This window comes from Panthera onca, chromosome A2 (assembly GCF_046562875.1).
Source record: "Panthera onca isolate mPanOnc1 chromosome A2, mPanOnc1 haplotype 2, whole genome shotgun sequence".
Lineage (NCBI taxonomy): Eukaryota > Metazoa > Chordata > Mammalia > Carnivora > Felidae > Panthera > Panthera onca.
This window is the reverse complement of record NC_138340.1, coordinates 119,326,693-119,345,339: the sequence shown is the minus strand read 5'-3', so window position 1 is coordinate 119,345,339 and position 18,647 is coordinate 119,326,693. Positions and strand designations below refer to the sequence as shown.

General features: G+C 35.3%; 1 protein-coding gene across 2 annotated transcripts in view; it reads right to left on the bottom strand.

Annotated features, from left to right (window-relative positions):
- The window catches only part of TAX1BP1 (Tax1 binding protein 1), an 89,810-nt gene that overhangs the window by 29,073 nt on the left and 42,090 nt on the right, over window positions 1-18,647 (bottom strand). For both annotated transcript variants that reach the window (XM_078441110.2, XM_078441114.2), the window contains exons 8-14: window positions 15,551-15,736; window positions 10,774-10,998; window positions 10,094-10,240; window positions 8,606-8,723; window positions 7,289-7,392; window positions 4,299-4,424; window positions 580-651 (exon numbers count right to left, since the gene is read on the bottom strand). In XM_078441110.2, the coding sequence (XP_078297236.1) occupies window positions 580-651; window positions 4,299-4,424; window positions 7,289-7,392; window positions 8,606-8,723; window positions 10,094-10,240; window positions 10,774-10,998; window positions 15,551-15,736 (978 nt within the window). The remainder of the gene's footprint in view (window positions 1-579; window positions 652-4,298; window positions 4,425-7,288; window positions 7,393-8,605; window positions 8,724-10,093; window positions 10,241-10,773; window positions 10,999-15,550; window positions 15,737-18,647) is intronic.

Here is an 18,647-nt window from a genome sequence, read left to right as displayed (position 1 = left end):
ATGTTTCCTTCACGAAAGAAAACCAGATAAAGACAATATCATGTATAACTTTTAAATTTTTTACTCTTTCTAAATTTAAACATCCTAAAATTTCTTTATTATTAAATACAATATATGTAACAAAGAGCAAGCTAAACTTAAACACTTCAGCCTTTTCCCCATAAAGTAAAATATTTTAAAAATATTATTTAACTAAAAAGATTCTGGACCTAAGCATACTAAGATCTGCTTCAGTCTTTTCTTTATCCTAACTTTTTTTTTTTTTTTTTTTTTTTGACAGAGAGAAAGAGAGAGCACAAGCGCACACGCATGCAGAAGCAGGGGAGAGGGGCAGAGGGACAGAGAGGATCCTAAGCATGCTCCATGCTCAGCGAGGAGCTCAGCAGGACTCGAGCCCATGACCCTAGCATCATGACCCAGCCAAAATCAAGAGTCGAACGCTCAACCCACTGAGCCACCCAGGCGCCCTTAATTTAACTTTTTTTAGCCACCCTCACGTGATTATAAAATGTGTGTCTTCATAAAGCTGTAGTATCATTCACTGTCTCATGAAAGATGTTAAAGTACACCATTCGATACCTTCTCCCCGGAGAGTTTTTCCAAATGTGTCGTCAGTCCATTTATTTCTTTGTCTTTCTCTGCCAACTGAAGCTGAAAAAAGAAATCATCATTTTTTTCATTATCCACTCTCTCCCTACACATCAAGAGCTAGTTTATACCATTCTATCAAAATACTTACTATTACCATAACCCATGTATTTCCTTGGGTCTTATTCTTTGACATCTCTGGATATTATCCCCCCCCAAAATTTGTTTAAATTTGAGTGTTATCGAAGTTTCTTCTTTGGCTTCTTCTCTCTATATTCCCCCTGAAAACTTCCTTTTTTCTACGCCTTCAACTATGATCCCCATGGGAAAAATCACAACTATTAACAAATGTGGCACACCTCTTTCTTCCCCAAGTTCCAAATCTTTTTTATAGATACAGTACTTTTCTTTTTTAAGTGTTTATTTACTTTTGAGACACAGAGACAGAGAGAGAGAGAGCAAGCAGGGGAGGGGCAGACAGAGGGGGAGACACAGAATCTGAGCTGTCAACACAGAGCCCAACACAGGGCCCAAAATGGTGAACCACAAGATCATGACTGAGCCGAAGCTGGATGTTTAACCGACTGAGCGACCCAGGTGCCTCTCTTTTTAAGTTTATTGACTTATTTTGGGGCAGGTGGGGAGGAGAGCGGGAGAGAGAAGGACGGTCACATTCAAGTGGTGGTGGGGAAGCAGAGAGGGAAGGAGAGAGAATCCAAAGCAGACTCTGCACTGTCAGCACAGAGTCCGATGTGGGCTGTGAGATCATGACCTGAGCCAAAATCAAGAGTCGGACACTTAACTGACTGAACTACCGTAGGCACCCTCAAATCTGTCTTTTCAATTGACGGATGACATGTTTTCATTATTGTCTTTCTGCATTTTGAGGGCAAAGGGTCCCAAACCTACTTTTCTAACTTTTGCTAACAGATATTACCAATCTCAGAGCCCAGTGTGACTGAAGCTAGGAAGCTGTTACACTTCCTACTCCTCTTCCCAACATCGTCAGTCTAAGTCATTCATTCGTTCGTTTAACCACCGCCCATTTGCATTATAAGCATTATGGATACAAACACAAAACTATCCTTCAAATAATTTTTCCCTGAGGATGCCTTTCAAAGATTTCCTTGACAGACTCATGTCCTGTTCAAGAGTAAGTGATCAAGGACGGTCCCCAAAGGGGTGGCCTTTATCAAGTAATTCTCTAAGAATATTTCTATCTGATTTTCTCACCTTCAAAAACTCTTTCCACCTATAAATCCCCTCAGGGTTACCAAATTACTTCACAAAGACCCACTATAGTTGGGTCCCTTTCTTTACTCTTAGAAAATTCTTAACAACAAATAGCACTAAAATTCCATTTTAGGCCCCCCAAAACGTGGCTTCAATCTATCAAGTCCAATCTACTCCATTACAGACATTGAAGTCTTATTACTCAAGATTGCTCATAATCTCCAGACTATGCTCTGCACTTTTCACCCCCAAACCTGTATATTAATGCCTTTCTATCTGCTTAGAATGCCGCTTCTTTCTTTCCCGAGCTCTGCTTCTCCTCCCCTCCAGTTTTCTCTTTCAAGGGTCTGTTTTCTCCATGTTTAACTCCTAAATATTCCCCTGAAAACAGCTCTAAGGTACTTCTTAGACTTATCATTCACGTAGAACTTCATCCCATTTTGCTTTGTCCAACGAGTAACTGTTTAGTGAGTACTATCTCAACAGTACAAAAGAAGTCAAAGGGCATTAAACAAAAAGCCAAGCACCTTTACCAGCAGCATAATCTAGAACATTAGTTTTGATGCTCACTTTGATCATTAATGAACTAAAAACATTATTTAACTTCCCATGAATCTGACAGATGATTAGCTGGGTCACGAATATCAAGGAGTTGTGAGCATCACCATGATACCACTAGCAATCTCTAGTAGACTGTAAACTCCTTAAGCATAGATAGCATTGTGCCATACCTGTGTGATCACCCAGATAAAAGCTAACACAGTGCTCTCTCTATATAGTAGGCTTTAATTTTACTAAATGAGTTTTTTTCTAGTCAATATGCAAAGATAAAGTTCACATAAATTCAGTATTCACACTTTATAATAAGCAAAGTTGCCAGTCATTGAAAACAATATCCACAGCTATCCCAGAAACAATAATCTCATTAATTAAAAGTCTGAAAATTTCATTCTGACAATAGATCAAGATTGAAAAAAAGACCACCAGTAAAATTACCTTAGTATATAATGTGCACCCTCTCCAGCCCCCAGGGAGAAACCTAATCTTTGGTGTCTTTAAGAACATTTAAAAATTGTAAGTAGAATTAGCTACACTATAGCAAAGTTAAATCATTCAAAACTTCCTGATCTTTAGTCACACAAAATATGCAAATTACATGTACATATAGATACCAAAATATGTAAGATTATATTTTATTCCTTAGAATAAAAATATCTTCCTACTTATTAATTAGCTAAACAGCCTATTTTTTTCTCTAACACTCTTACAAATATAATTTACTATTTAAGCTTGTTTGCTGCCTATTATTACACTGGCAAAAACAATTTTAATTAAGATTGTATCACTGGGGTGCCTGGGTGACTCAGTCAAACATCTGACTCTTGATTTCGGCTCAGGTCGTGATCTCTCAGCTCATGTGATCAAGCCCCAGGTCAGGCTCTGCACTGACAGTTCGGAGCCTGTTTGGAATTCTCTCTCTCCTCTCCCTCTGCCCTCTCTTCTGTGCACACGCTCGCTCTCTCTCAAAATAAACTTAAGAAAAATAATAATAAACATGTGGCCTCCTAATGACATAATTAAAAAAAGATTACATCACTCTGCAGTACTTTTTAGGATCACAGGTAACACATTTTGGTGATTCATTTAATAACACTCATATAAATCTTAAAATTACTAATCATATTATTATATCCCCACAAAAATGTCAAGGCCCTAAAATTATTTTTTTCAATATATTTGAGAGAGATTGAGAGGGAGACAGAGACAGAATGAGAATCCCATGCAGGCCTCACACTGTCAGCGTGGAGCCCAACGCAGGGCTCGAATCCACATGCGATGAGATCATGACCTAAGCTGAAACCAAGAGTCAGACACTCAACAAACTGAGCCACCCAGGAGCCCTGAGGCCCTAAAATAATTTTATATACACTCATGTTTGTTTCTAAATGAATAAATAGGGGGGTGCCTGGGTGACTCAGTCAGTTAAGCATCGGCTCAGGTCATGATCTTGCAGTCTGTGGGTTAGAAACCCATGTTGGGCTCTGTGCTGACAGCTCAGACCCTGAAGCCTGCTTTGGATTCTGTGTCTCCCCCTTTCTCTGCCCTTCCCCCACTTGCACTCTGTGTCTCTCTCAAAAATAAATAAACATTAAAAAACTTATTAATGAACAAATATGATAATGAAATGATCACTTTTCATCTTAGAAATGAAGCAAAATTAAAAGATATCATTTTAATTAGCCATCAAAATGAACAGAATTAAAGCCACAATGGTAATATGTATGGGTATTCATTTTCTCAGTTCATAGTTAATTAACTATACTCCACTAAAAATGTAGTACATTTTTACTTATACACAAAAATACTATCCCAATTATCTATGTTAAAACTGCACATCAAATTGATAAAAATTATAGCTAACACATCTGCAAAAGTACCAGGTGCACCTGCCTCACGTTATACAAATACTGACTTACTTTGTAATTATCCTCTACTTCAGCTAGTGCTAGTTTTATATTTTCAGCAATCTCCACTTGTTCTTTCCATTTCAGTTCCATTTTTGCAAGTTCATCGGCATATTTATTGCATTTTGTTTTCTCATCCTAAATGAAATTAGAATTACCAAAGACTTTTAAAAACACAGATACAGCCATTATCTTTATGAACATATTTAGATATGTAATGAATGTTTCATTTTAACACTAACAATAGAAAAACTGAAATAATGTCAGTAGACAATGGGGAAAATCATTTTAAGTCCATACAATGAAATAGTATATATTTAACAGAACAAAGTAGATCTACACATTAACAAGGAACAAGATACATTAATTTAAAATAGCAAGTTGCAAAAACAAAATATACAGTATAATCTTATTTTTGTTTTAAAAGTTAACACAATCTTCTATGACTCTATATCATGTTGTGTAGAAAAATATAAACAAAATATGAATAGCTCTCATCACTTGGAATCAGGATCATGATGGTACCTTTTACCATTTTTACTCTTTATTTCTATAATGCCTAAGATTTCACAATAAGCATATACAACTTTTGCAAAGAGAGGTAAGAAAAAAGAAAAAAGAATCGTATGATTATAATGACGCTGCTTCCAGATGTAGACAAATAATACTCTGGGATTTCCTAACCAAGATATTATCTAGGTTGACTTCTTATACAATGCTCTTCTCTACAACCAAGAATATTAAAAGAAAGGAGTTACAAACCACGACCAAAGGGTAAATTGGCAATTTCATTTTGAATGTCTTATATTCAAGGTAAAAGTTTAAAAACATGCTCTAAGCAACTTTTTAACAATTAATCCTAGATCAACTTACTATCCATTACCATACCTCACACCACACACAAAAATAAACTTAAAATTGTTAACAGGCCTAAATTTAGTGAAACCTAGGACTATAAAACTTATGGAAGAAAAAATCTTTACAAGTTGGATTATAGGTGTGTGTTTCTTAGAACATAAAAAGCAGAGGGGTGCGTGGGTGGCTCAGTCGGTTGAGCATCTGACTCTTGATTTCAGTTCAGGTCATGATCTCACGGCTCTTGAGTTCAAGCCCCATCAGGCCCTGCACTGACAGCACAGAGCCTACTTGGGATTCTGTCTGCCTCTTTCTGCCCCTTCCCCGCTTGCTATCTCTCAAAATAAATAAACTTAAAAAAAAAAAAACATAAAAAGCACAAAACATTAAAGAGCAAATTGATAAATCTGTACTTAATCAAAAGTTTTTCTAAAAACACCGTTAAGGAAATGAAAAGGCAAGTTACAGACTGGGAGAAAGTATTTCCCAAACATGTTTCAAAAGACTTCTACCCACAATAAAGCTTACAATTCAGTAATAAAATGAACTCAATGTTTAAAACAGCAAAGATCTGAACTCTCCCAATAAAAAGGAAAATGAACCACCAATAAAAGCAACAACATGGATAAATTTCAAAATAATTATGCTGAAAGAGGACAGGAAAAAAAAGAGTATATACCATATGACTGCATTTATACAAACTGTATAAAAGGTAGGCTACAGTGGCAGAAAGCAAGCCAACAGTTTCCTGGGATGGCAATAGAGGGAGGAATGAGTTCCAAATAGAACTGCTCATTTCAGCAGCACATATACCAAATGGGTACATAAAAACTTTGGCAAGTAATAGAAATGTTATCTTGGCACTATAGTATTTTCACAACTGTATATATGGCAAAACTGATCAAACTGTAGATTTTATACAGCTCAAGGCGCCTGGGTGGCTCAGTTGATTAAGTGTCCAACTTCAGCTCAGGTCATGATCTCAGGGTTTGTGGGTTTGAGCCCGCATCAGGCTCTGTGCTAACAGCTCAGAGCCTGGAGCCTGCTTGGGACTCTGTGTTTCCCTCTCTCTCTCTGCCCCTCCCCCACTTGAGCTCTGTCTCTCTCAAAAATAAACATTAAAAAACATTTTTTTAAACGAATATAAGCAGTTCATTGGATTTCAACAAATATATGCAGTTTACTGCACCTCAACACAACTTGGAAAAAATATGTACCTTGAGGAAGTTTTTGGCTTAGGAACATTCTATCATCCTTTCAGTAATACTGTATGATGACATTTTAAAAAACAGGCATCCTGAATTGTTTCAGACTTGATGAAAAAAGTTTAGTCCCTCATAAACAACTACTTTAACTCAAGGGTAAAACTATTCTCATCGATCCTTCTACAGAAGAAAGGAACAACAACTTTCAGTTTAAAGTTTAAAAGATTAAGTACTATTTAGAAGGCAGTAACAAAATATTTTAATTACTACAGTAACATTGAACTAATGTATGAACATTATTCTATAGTTCTAAATATCTCTTTCCTCTCTACATGCACAGAAAAATACACACACTCACAAAAAATTAAAAAATCACAAACACAAAACGCCTTTGCCTCCCTTCTCCAAATCAGGTATAAATGAGAACCATTTTCCCTCTGTCCTTGAAATACTCCAGGAGTGAATGCTACCAAGACAGTTGTAAAACTGAAATGTATGAAGAATACAGTTTTAAAATAGTCACAATAAGTAACACCATAAAAGCAATAGCTCATTTGGTTAACATTCTCTTTTCCCACTTTATAATTCTGGTCAATTTAAGATGTGGTAAAATTCTTTGCTATTAATACAGGGAATATAAAAAGAGCACTTCCCTTTATCAAGTTCTATCCAGCCTCAGTTAATCACTTGCCCATTATCAAGAAAGGACACTAATGATGTTAGGATAATTTTACATACAGGCCCATGTGTGCAGGTACACAGAACAACCCCTCTCATCATCTCAAAAGTGAAACTCAATACCAGTATATGGATACGAAAAAGAAACCCCAAGATTTATAAATAAATATAAATATAAATGTAAATATAAATATAAATATAAATATTAGGTAAGCTAAGCCATTATATCTGATAAATCTCACACTTACAAGAGAGCCAGCTTACCTGCAAGAGCTGTTTACATTTATTGTATTTTTCTGTTTTGTCAGCAATTTCTTTGGTCATTTCACAGACTTGTCCCTTTGTTACAATGTCAGAATCTGTCTCAGCTATTACAAGACAGAAAATAATATTAAAAATTATCTTGCCCCCATATTGTCTTCCTGTTCAAAATAACTTAAAGGTCAGTATACTGTGAGATACAATAAATGGAACAATGAAGGAGAGAAATATCTACTTAAAAACATCTAATCATACACTAAATAAAGACAGTATAAACTCTACATGAGATTTTTTAAAATGTCAGTCCGGCCAGAAACAAGATCACATTCAGTAATGAAAAGTGATTTTTTTAATCAGCTAAAAATAGTTCTTAAATGGCATGCTTGTTCTCTTCATGTAACTGAATACACAGGATAAACAGAAAGCCATACTCTGAGAAAACACTTTAAATTATTTTTCTAGTCCTTCATTACTATTCAGTGAGTATTAAGTAACTTACACAACACCACTCTACATACTACAAAAAGTGTAAATAAATGGAAGTCAGGATCCTGTTATATAGTGGCTGAACCTGATTAAATATTTAATAGCATGGGAAATTTACAATACATTTAAAAAATCTAAAACAGCAATTACCCCAAACACTACATTAGGAAATGTATTTTTATATACTTGAGTGCTGACTTCCATTATCGTCAATCTTTAACATAAAGTGAAAAAAAGAAATTAGGACAAGTGAAAACCTAGACTTAATTCAAACTGTCATGTTAATACATTCACCAGATCTTCCTAATCTATTCTAGAAGTTAACAAACTAATAAAAATTTAACTTGCCCACCAATAGGTATACTAACCACATAGTACCCGGGTCAAAAAAATTAAATAAAAAAAAAAAAAAGAGAGAGAAACATAAATAGAACAGGAGATTAATCCCCACCCCAACCCCTCCAACAGAACTATACAACTGAATTACCATAAATGCCTCGAGATTCCACAGATTTAGTGGAATATTAATTAAAAATTCAATTATTGGCTTCTATCCTATAGCCTAACTGCTATAACCATTTAAGCTTACAAACTCCAGCTCATTTAATACTTATGAATAGTCTCATGAAAATAAATACTAGTTCACACTCATTTTATGTATTTCACATGTAAGACTTTCTTACTATTAAGCCCCTTACTTTATCTTTGCCTTAATCCTCTCATAAGAATTTTCAGAAGCTCCCTAAGACTCACACACTTGGAATAAGGCAGTATAAATAAGCATCAATACTCATCAAGGCAGGACACTACACAAAATGGCTAAAAGATTTTTACCTGTAGAAGGCTTTACATCTATATTAGAGGCAGTAGTAGCTGGGTCTGTGTTTATTGAAGCATCATTCACTTTTTGCTGATTTCCGATTTTCTTTGTTAAGACACTGGTGCTATTGGCCTATTCAAAATGTAACAACAAACTGTTATATGAGTTATATTTCCTTCCTTCAGTAATTGTCACATAAAGAAAATCTGAGAAGTCTACAAAGCTGCTATTGTGTCTTAAAGACCAGCAAAGACTAAAGGTAACACCCATCACTTTACTAACTGACCTAAAAGTTACAACAGACACAAACTTTATTTTGGTATTCCTTGCCAAATGATCAAACTACTACCAAAGCAAGCCAATCACAGAAATCTCATAAGTCATCTACTACAAAGTCATAATATACTTACAGGCCTCAACCAAAACCCATACATGTGGGTCATACTTAAAGTATATTTTTTCACAAAAGCATTCCTAGCTTACCACATGCATTTCTGGGTAAATATCATCTGTATCAATACAGTATACAAATAAAAGTCTTTATAGCAAATTTTGTTTGCAGAGAGAACTTGGTATCATTTTCAACCGCAGGTTTTAAATGTGTTTACTTCCAGCATTCCATTACATAGCAAACCTTATATTTAAGTACAATTTAAGGACCCACATTAAAACACACACCAAGGGGCACCTGGATGGCTCAGTTAAGCATCCAACTCTTAAATCACCCTTGGGTCACGATCCCAAGGTCATGGGATTGAGCCCCACAGCAGGCTCTGCACATAGCGTGGCACCTGCTTGAGATAGTCTGTCTCTCTCCTCCATCCCCACCAATGGCACATGCAGCATGCCCTCTCAAATAAATAAATCACACACCAAAACAGAAACAATTTCTTTGTTTTCATTAAATCTGCTTACCCTCTCAGATGGAATACAAAATAATTAGCTACATTAACTCTTCCTAATCTAGTGGCTATGAGTAGGATGGAATAACCCAATAATGACAACGAGAAACCATCTTTGACTCTGAGGATAACCAACAGTGAACCCCACTGAGGACAGGCATCAGTCACAGGAGGGATTCAATATGTACAGAGCTTTTAAGCGAAGACATTTAACAAGAACTTAGAGGGAAACGGTCAAGAAAGAGGGCATTCCCTCCCTGTTTTCCCCTGCTGCTGCCCTTGCTTCCTTTCTTGGGTTTCCAGCACATAAAAATTTCAAATTTAAACATATATCATTACAAACATTAGGCCAATCACTTCAATTCATGCAGAGATAAATTATATTCAAAAGGTTGATATTTAGAGTATTATAAATTTGGGGGTGCCAGGCTGGGTCAGTCAGAAGAGTACACAACTCTTGACGTTGAGGTTGTTGAGTTTGAGCCCCGTGTGGGGTGTAGACGTTAGTTAAATAAATAAAACTTTAGACTACTATAAATTTGATTTGTAAACAAAAATACTGATAAAGGAACTATTCGGTAAGAATTCAATTGTCCTTACTGATTGGTCTGAAAGTTTGTTTATTTGTTTTTGGAGCCTCTGGCATTCCTTGAATTTTTCTTTATAATGATCTGCTGCCATTTGAAGACGAAGTTTCAAATCTTCAACTTCTCTTCTCAGTTCGTGTTCTAGTGTATCAGACTTTTCCTATGAGAAAAATAAAAGATAAAAATCTCCTATCTCACATGTAATAGTAAATCCCAACTTCCTTTTCACTTTTTTCTTTCTGGCTTCTAGTTTTTATTTGTTTTGGAGTTTGGGCAACAGAGCCACATTAGCTCCTAATAAATCTAGCTTTATATTCTTAGGACTAAGGTTCATTAAAAAAACTAAAGAAGAACAATCCCCCTCCTGAGGAATAAGTATTACCCTGTTAAATAACCATAATACCACTTTATGAAGCTAATAAATAAAAAATTCCAAACAAAGCAATATATACCTGACATCAGAAAGTTTAATAACAGAGCAGTTCTTACTAACCACTAAGCATTTGCCTACTTAAGTTTTTCTTAAAGTTTACATTAATTTCAACCCAAGAAGTTACAATGACTAAACAAAATGAATGGAAATTTAAATTTCTGTGATCAGGAATCTGACCTTATTCTGACATAACCCAATCTATTTTGTAAGTTCTAGTGAGCTTTTGATCAAAATGGAAATTCAAAATTAGCCCACTTTACCTGGTCTTTTTTCACAGCATTTAGTTTAAGTTCTGCCACTGCATCAGCTAACTGCTTTTTTACTTTCTCATTTTCCAAGCGTGCAGTATGCAGATCTGCCATTGTTTTATCTCTCACATTTACAGCATCACTAAGTTCTTTAGCCAGAAAGACAATTTTCTGCCGAGTTGCCTGAACCTGTTCCTCTGCTTTACGAAGTTGCTCCTTTAAAAGAAAAATATCTTCCTGAAGAAAAGCAGATAAATACATTAGCAACGAAACCATTAAAGTAAAAACAGTAGCAGAAACAAGTTTTACTCATATTTCAACAGATCAAAGTTTTAAACTAAACACTGGTTTTCTACTCATGACTTAAATAAAATACAGAAGTCTATTAAAAAAACTTATGATAGGACTTTGTGTTAGAATCCCCAGATAACAATCCAATGCACTCAGTATCTCTACCACATTAAACACATGTAAACTTAAGTTGATAAGTCAAGCAACATGCCCAATATTTAAATCCCTGGTTAAAAAGAAATTTGAATGAAAGTTCCTGTCCCCCAAAATCTCTAACAGCTAGAACTACTTACTGACTCACACTTTTTATGATTACCAATAAAAATAATTTCAAAAACTTCTCTGTAATTACAAAAATTTTGGTTAAGTTTCCTATTAACTAACCGAAAACATATCCGATATAATATTCATATACCATATCGTTATGAAACCACAGGGCAGATTTAAAACTTAGTTCTAAAAATAAAACATTTGAAATAAAAAAATAAAAAAATAAAAAAAAAATAAAAAAATAAAAAAAAATAAAAATAAAAATAAAAATAAAACATTTGATACACAAATATCAAAGTTGAGACAATGGGAAGATAAAAAAGTAATCAGCCCCTCTTACCTAACCTAAAAGTATCTTAAAAAGTTAAAATTACTGTTAAGAAAAAAAAAAAAAGAGAAAAAAAGTTTAAATTGCCATAATAAAATTATTTCCTTTAATAATATTATGAGCCCAACACATCTAGTTTATTCAAGTTTCCTATTTTTTATCTTTGTACTACAAATAATATGAACTGAGAAAAAGTGCAATCCATTCTTGGTTTTTAAATTGTTAGCTCCTGGGGCGCATGGGTGGTTCAGTTCGTTAACCATTCAACTTCGGTTCAGGTCATGATCTCCCAGTTCGTGAATTCGAGCCCTGCATCAGGGTCTCTGCTGTCAGCACAGAGCCCACTTCAGATCCTCTGTCTCCCTCTCACTCTGCCCCTACCACACTCACATGCGTGCGCTCTCTCTCTCTCTCTCTCAAAATAAATAAACATTTTTAAAAAACTGTTAGCTCCTTAGAAGGAAATATAAAGGATTATGTACACTGAGGTGAAGAAAATATTTGTAGATACAACATTAACAGATCTAACTATGTAAATATCATCAGCAAAAGAGCAACAATAAAACTAGAAGAAAATGTTTGGAATATAAAATTATTTTCTAATCAGCATTTTTTTCAAATCAAAAAACTCTAATCACAAAAAAACCCAAAAAATTGGAGAAAGGCATAACCATGAAATTTGTAAAAATTGTTTATTTTTGAGAGACAGAGCATGAGCAGGAGAGGGGCAGAGAGGGAGACACAGAATGGGAAGCAGGCTCTGAGCTGGGAGCACAGGGCCCGACGCAGGGCTCAAACACATGACCATGAAGACAATGACCTGAGCTGAAGTCAGACACTTAACTAAGCCATCCAGGCACCCCTACCGTGAAATTTTTTTTAAAAGACAGAAATGGCCATTATGCATACAAAAAAAAAAAAAAAAAAAAAAAATACTCCACTCATCAACAATCAAATAAAGAAGTTAAAACAAACATCAATTTCTTTCAATTAACAAAGATTAAAAAACAGGAATACTCCAATATTCAGATGACTTTAGGGAAATTAGCAAATTCATGAACGGTTAGGCTTATGTACATGTAGCTGGTGTAGTTTTTCACCAGGTTTTTATAACATTCATCAACACCTTGAAAAAGCACACAGGTTTTGATCTAGCAATTTTATTTTTATGAGTTTCCAAGAAAATTAATAAAAGGTATGGACATTAAATTTAGCTTTACAGGGATTCAGTACAATATTAAAATAATGAAAAATTATTTAAAACTGAGACTATCTGAGAATTTATTATAAATTCTATTATATATCCTTCCCACGATGGAAGTCTGTGCTACCATCACAAACACTAATAAATACAAATGCTGGGGTATTAATTTTTTTGAAAAGCAATTTGAAAATAACTAATTTTTTTTGATATATACACGTGCCTAGATATTTGTACAAGGATGATGTTTGCATAAGCGGCATGCTTATAAAAGCTAAGGACTGTACACAACTAAAAAACAATTACATACACAGCTATTAAACGAGGGATACTATACAGCTGTTATAGTGAATGAGAAAGATCTATATGCGTACTCATACAAGATGTCCAGATTTTCCATAAAAAAAATTTTTAAGAGGTTTTGGAACACTGTTAAAAATATTCTAATTTTTTATAAAATGTAAATTTTAGGGGTGCCTGGGTGGCTCATTCGGTTAAGCGGCCAACTTCAGCTCAGGTCATGATCTCATGGTTCATGAGAAATAAATATAGGGGCGCCTGGGTGGCTTGGTTGGTTAAGCGCCCGACTTCGGCTCAGGTCATGATCTCACGGTCCGTGAGTTCGAGCCCCGCATCGGGCTCTGTGCTGACAGCTCAGAGCCTGGAGCCTGTTTCAGATTCTGTGTCTCCCTCTCTCTCTGCCCCTCCCCTGTTCATGCTCTGTCTCTCTCTGTCTCAAAAATAAATAAATGTTAAAAAAAAAAAAAAAAAAAAAATTAAAAAAAAGAAATAAATATAAAGCTCTTTATATATCGAAAAAAAAAAAAGTAAATCAATGATTAATTAGGACTGGGGGGAGGGGGAGAAGCAAATGAGAATATGGAGTAACTGCTAATGGGTACAGTTTCTTTGGGGGGGTAATAAAAATATTCCTAAATTTACTGCAGTATTAGTTGTATAACTCTGTGAATACACTGAAAACCATTAAACTACACATTTTAAATGACAAAAAAAGTGCAAAAAAGTACGTATATAGCATGGCACCTATTTTTTTTTAAGAGTGTGTATGTATGCACATGCTTATTTTTGCAAAAAGAGAAGGATAAACTAAAAACTAATGGGAAATCTTTACATATGTGTATATGTAAAAAAAAAAAAAAGGTTTTTTTAGGGAAGAGACAGTAAATATTTTTGTAATTATTTTCACTTTTGAATGATGCAACTATTTAACATATTCAAAACACAAGACTCAATCAAAAGATTTAAAGAATAGGGGCGCCTGGGTGGCTCTGTCAGCTAGGCATCTGACTTCAGCTCAGGTCATGATCTCTGGTCTGTTGAGTTTGAGGCCCACGTTGGGCTCTGTGCTGACAGCATGGGGCTTGGAGCCTGCTTCCGATTCTGCGTGTCCCTTTCTCTCTGCCCCTCTCCAGCTCTGCTTACTCTCTCTCTCAAAAATAAACATTAAAAAAAAAAAACTAAGAAAGAATACCTACTATTAAGTGTAAAAGAAAAATTTTTAAGTGACCATTTTGTAATCATTAATTTAATAATAACTGATGTAGGTGAGGATCATTAAGGGATCAAAAATACTGGGTGAAAAGCTATTGGCATTACAGGATGTTACCTTAATCTCAAAGTATTACCCTACATATTACTCAATAATCACAAAGAGGGGGAAAGCACCCATATAATGAATTCAGGCAGACACAACTTTAAACAAATGATATTACATCAACATTATGTGACATTTGGTATTGCTGCAAAATCATGTACAAGACATCATCTATTTAGGCTTTTTCTTGCCAAAAATGTATGACCTAAATCTAGCTTTGAGGAAACAATAAATAAATCTAGATTACAAACCATCTTCTCAGACAAGCCTGAATTCTTCAAAAATATCAGTATCATAAAAGGTGTATAGGGACCCTATTCTAGATTAGAGCAAAGAACACAACAATAATCAAATGAATGTGTGGATCTTTACCACCAGGTCAAGAAATTGTAAAGGTTATATATAAATATATAGTGGCGGCGGGGGGGGGGGGGGGGGGGGAGTGGCGGCGGCCCCTGGGTGGCTCAGTCAGTTAAGCATCTGACTCTCAGTTTTGGCTCAGGTCATGATCTCGTGGTTTCTTGAGTTCTAGCCCTATGTCAGGCTCTGTGCTGACAGTGCAGAACCTGCTTGGGATTCTCTCTCTCCCCTCTCCCTGTCCTCCTCTCTCTGCCTCTCCCCTACTCATGCTCTCTGTGTCTCTGTTACAAGTTTTAAATAAACGCTTTATAAAAAATATATACTTGGGATAATTTGATTATACTAAAACTGTATTATGAATGAGTATTATCAACGTTAAATTTCTTAGGTATGATCATGGTTTTATGGTTATACAGAATAATGAACCACAACTGTAGATAGGGAATACATGCTAAAATATCTAGGGTGTGATATCATAATGCCTGCAACTGACTTCAAATGACTCAGAGGGAAAAAAAGGTCATACAAATGGGGAGATAAAGATGGCAAAATATTTGAGGATACATGTTTTCGTTGTTCTGTTCTTCTAACTTCTCTGTAAAACTGAACTTTTTCAAAAGAAAAGGTTGGGAAAAGGGAAGATTAAAAATAAACAAAGAATATTGCATACATTTAATAGACACAGGTTTTACAATCTTCAAACACGTATCACAAAAATACTTACCTTACTTGAAGTTGTAAGCAAGAATGTCCTTTGCAGATTTTCCTTTTCAGCCAAACAGAACTGCAGCCTGCCAATCTCTTCTTTAAAATGAGTAATCATGCTTTCTTTATTCCCATCTAAATTCTTTAGAGTCTGGACCTCTGACACAAGCTTGGTATTTTCTATTTCGGTATTCTTCAAATGTACCTGTTAACAGTGCTTGAAAATGTCAAGAATATCCTAACTCCATAACCTAAATTACTCAAATTTCAAAATACCACTGTTTAGCCCAAATATGATCAAGTGATGGGAAGACCTACTAGACCAGGAGTCAGGAGACCCAAAGTTGTACCAAATAACTAGCTAATATGTGGGAACAGAACATAACCTTTCTAAGATTTTTTTGTTGTTGTAAATTTTCCATAGAGATTATATCTAAGGTCTAACAATATTACCTCATCTTTGAAGTTTTCTCCTTTGATTTTTTTTTTCCAATTAATGCTTTTTTTTTTTTTTTTTTAAAGATTTTTAAGTTCTCTTTAAAAATGCAAATCAATTTGGTTGCTGTTGGGGGAACAAATTATTGTTATATAGTCAGATACAAAGGTATGGCGAGATTCTGGAAAACTAAAGGGGTACATTCAAGAACATCTTAAGCAATTCAATTTCTGGCTGGTGAGAAGTACTGTCATTTACTTCCTGTGCACCTAAAAATTATTTGATTCATTAACTCAACTATATTAATTTTCCCAGGAACTTTGGCAGCAGTTTGCCCATTAACAGATGCACAAGTCAAATTCCATAACTGAAATTATAAAGAGTATAGATATCTAGTTTTCACTATAAAGAGTATCTTGCTTTGGTTAAGAGTACCAGAGAGAAATGAATTGACATACTTTTCACACTTGACTCTAAATGTGTGACTAATGAAACACTAATTCCTGCTCACAAGGATGGAAAAAAACTCCAGGGGTCTCTGGGTGGCTCAGTCAGTTGAGCGTCCAACTCTTGGTTTTGGCTCAGGTCACGATCTCGCTCACAGTTCATGGGATCAAGCTCCACATCGGGTTCTGTGCTGACAGCACAGAGCCTGCTTGAGATGTTCTGTCTCTCTCTGCCCCTCCCCACTGCTCTCTCTCAAAGTAAATAAACGTTAAAAAAATAATAAAAATAGCAAAGAATTCCAGATTTTCTGAAGATGTCACCAGCCAAGACCTTTGCAGCATCACTTTAGAAACACTATCTAATTTTCGTAATTACCAGCTCAAGTGTTTTATCAATTCCTCTAAATTCTGATAGGACAGGGATGGGTCATATGATCTAATGGGGGCTGAGGAGAGAGACAAAAGTAATCTCTCTGGTTATTTTTATAAACAATATGGAAAGGAAAGCATGTTTCTGAGGTTAAAAGTAGAACACGATGTCTTATCACACTAAATGGAGACTCCTTTCCATAAAAAAGAAAAACCACAAAACAAAAGTCTCTAAGGAAGAGTTTTACTTCCAGTTTTGGGGAAACACACAAATGAAATACTGTTTGGAATGCTGGGAGATTGGGGCAGAGTGTATTCAAATGAAGAGTTCAAAGTCACTTTGATCCCTACCGATAATGCTTACAGAAAACTGGAGATATTATCACACTATAAAAGAATAAATCCCCAAAACACCTCATTCTTTCTCTTCCTTCCAGATACGAAGTCTTTTAGCAAAGGACTTGTCATTCAGGTGTAAAACAGACACAGAAAGTGAAAAAAAGCACAAGACCTAAGGGAGAAATAATTTAGAGCTGTAAAGGAAAAATAAATTTTGGATTTGCCCTAAAATGTGCTTACCAATCCTCTACAAACACCACAAGTCCTATTCTAATAACAGAAAGAAAAGAAAGGCAGTGTGAAAAATGACCATTTTAAGGATAGGTCTTTTCTCTTTCCAATAACTTGTCCTGGTTATTATTCACTACACCTCTTCACCATCACTGGTTTACTTAGGATCTTCCCAAACCCTTCCCAATACTAACTAGTCTGCCTTCAGAATTCATTTTATTACTGAATTGAAGTGACTGAAGACATAGACATTGTATTTCTCTTATTATCTCCCACTGTGCTAACAAGAAAACGACACGGAAAGCACTTTATCCACAGAGAAATAATGCTCAGGTCTTTTCCTGGCAAAAAACCTGAAATCCTCTCAGTGAAATTCACAGTGACATTGAGTAAAAAATTATGAGATGCCAGATTTTCACTTTGTTAAAAAATGCTTTGTAACTTTAAAAGTTTAAGCTGCATTTTTGGAGAGTGTTTGCAAAAACACTACGTCAACAGTAACCCAACTACATCAATTTCTCTAGGTATCTGTATTTCCCTTTTTCACAAAATCTTGTTCAAAAATCAAACATTACTTTGAGATATATATTCTTAAAGGGTCAAATCATAAAACCACCTACAAGTGAATCATCACTATTTTTCTTCCTGTTTTGAGAGTGACACACATGCACACACACACGCTCTGGGGATAAGCTATTCAAGAAATAAAGTGAGTATAATCCATGGCATGTAAAACGTCCCCATCCATGCTCTCTGCTCTAAGTTGCATGGTAGATTCAATATTTTTTTTTATTTTTATCTTCCTAAAAAAAAAAACAAACAAAAAAAACCCAACAACAAACCACCACCACCACCACAAATAAAAAGGAAAAAACCACTGGCAATACAAATCATATTCCAGTTTCTACGTGCAAATTGTAGGTCTCAAATACTAAATATATACGCACAGGTGTAGGGTTTTCTCTAATCAAATATATACCACAATACACAAGCAAGCCCTTTTCTAATCTAATCAAGAGACTGAATCTCTCCAAATAATACTGACTTAACTCAAAAAGTTCTTGAAATTCCTCATCTGGAACTGCCTTCAAGAACTGCTGAGCACCTGGGTGGCTCAGTCGGTTGAGCTGACTTCAGCTAAGGTCATGATCTCGAGGCTCGTGAATTCGAGCCCTCCGTCGGGCTCTGGGCTGATAGCTCAGAGCCTGGAGTCTGCTTGTTCTTCTGTGTCTCCCTCTCTCTCTACCCCTAACCCAGTCGCATTCTGTCTCTCTCTCAAAAATAAGCAAACATTA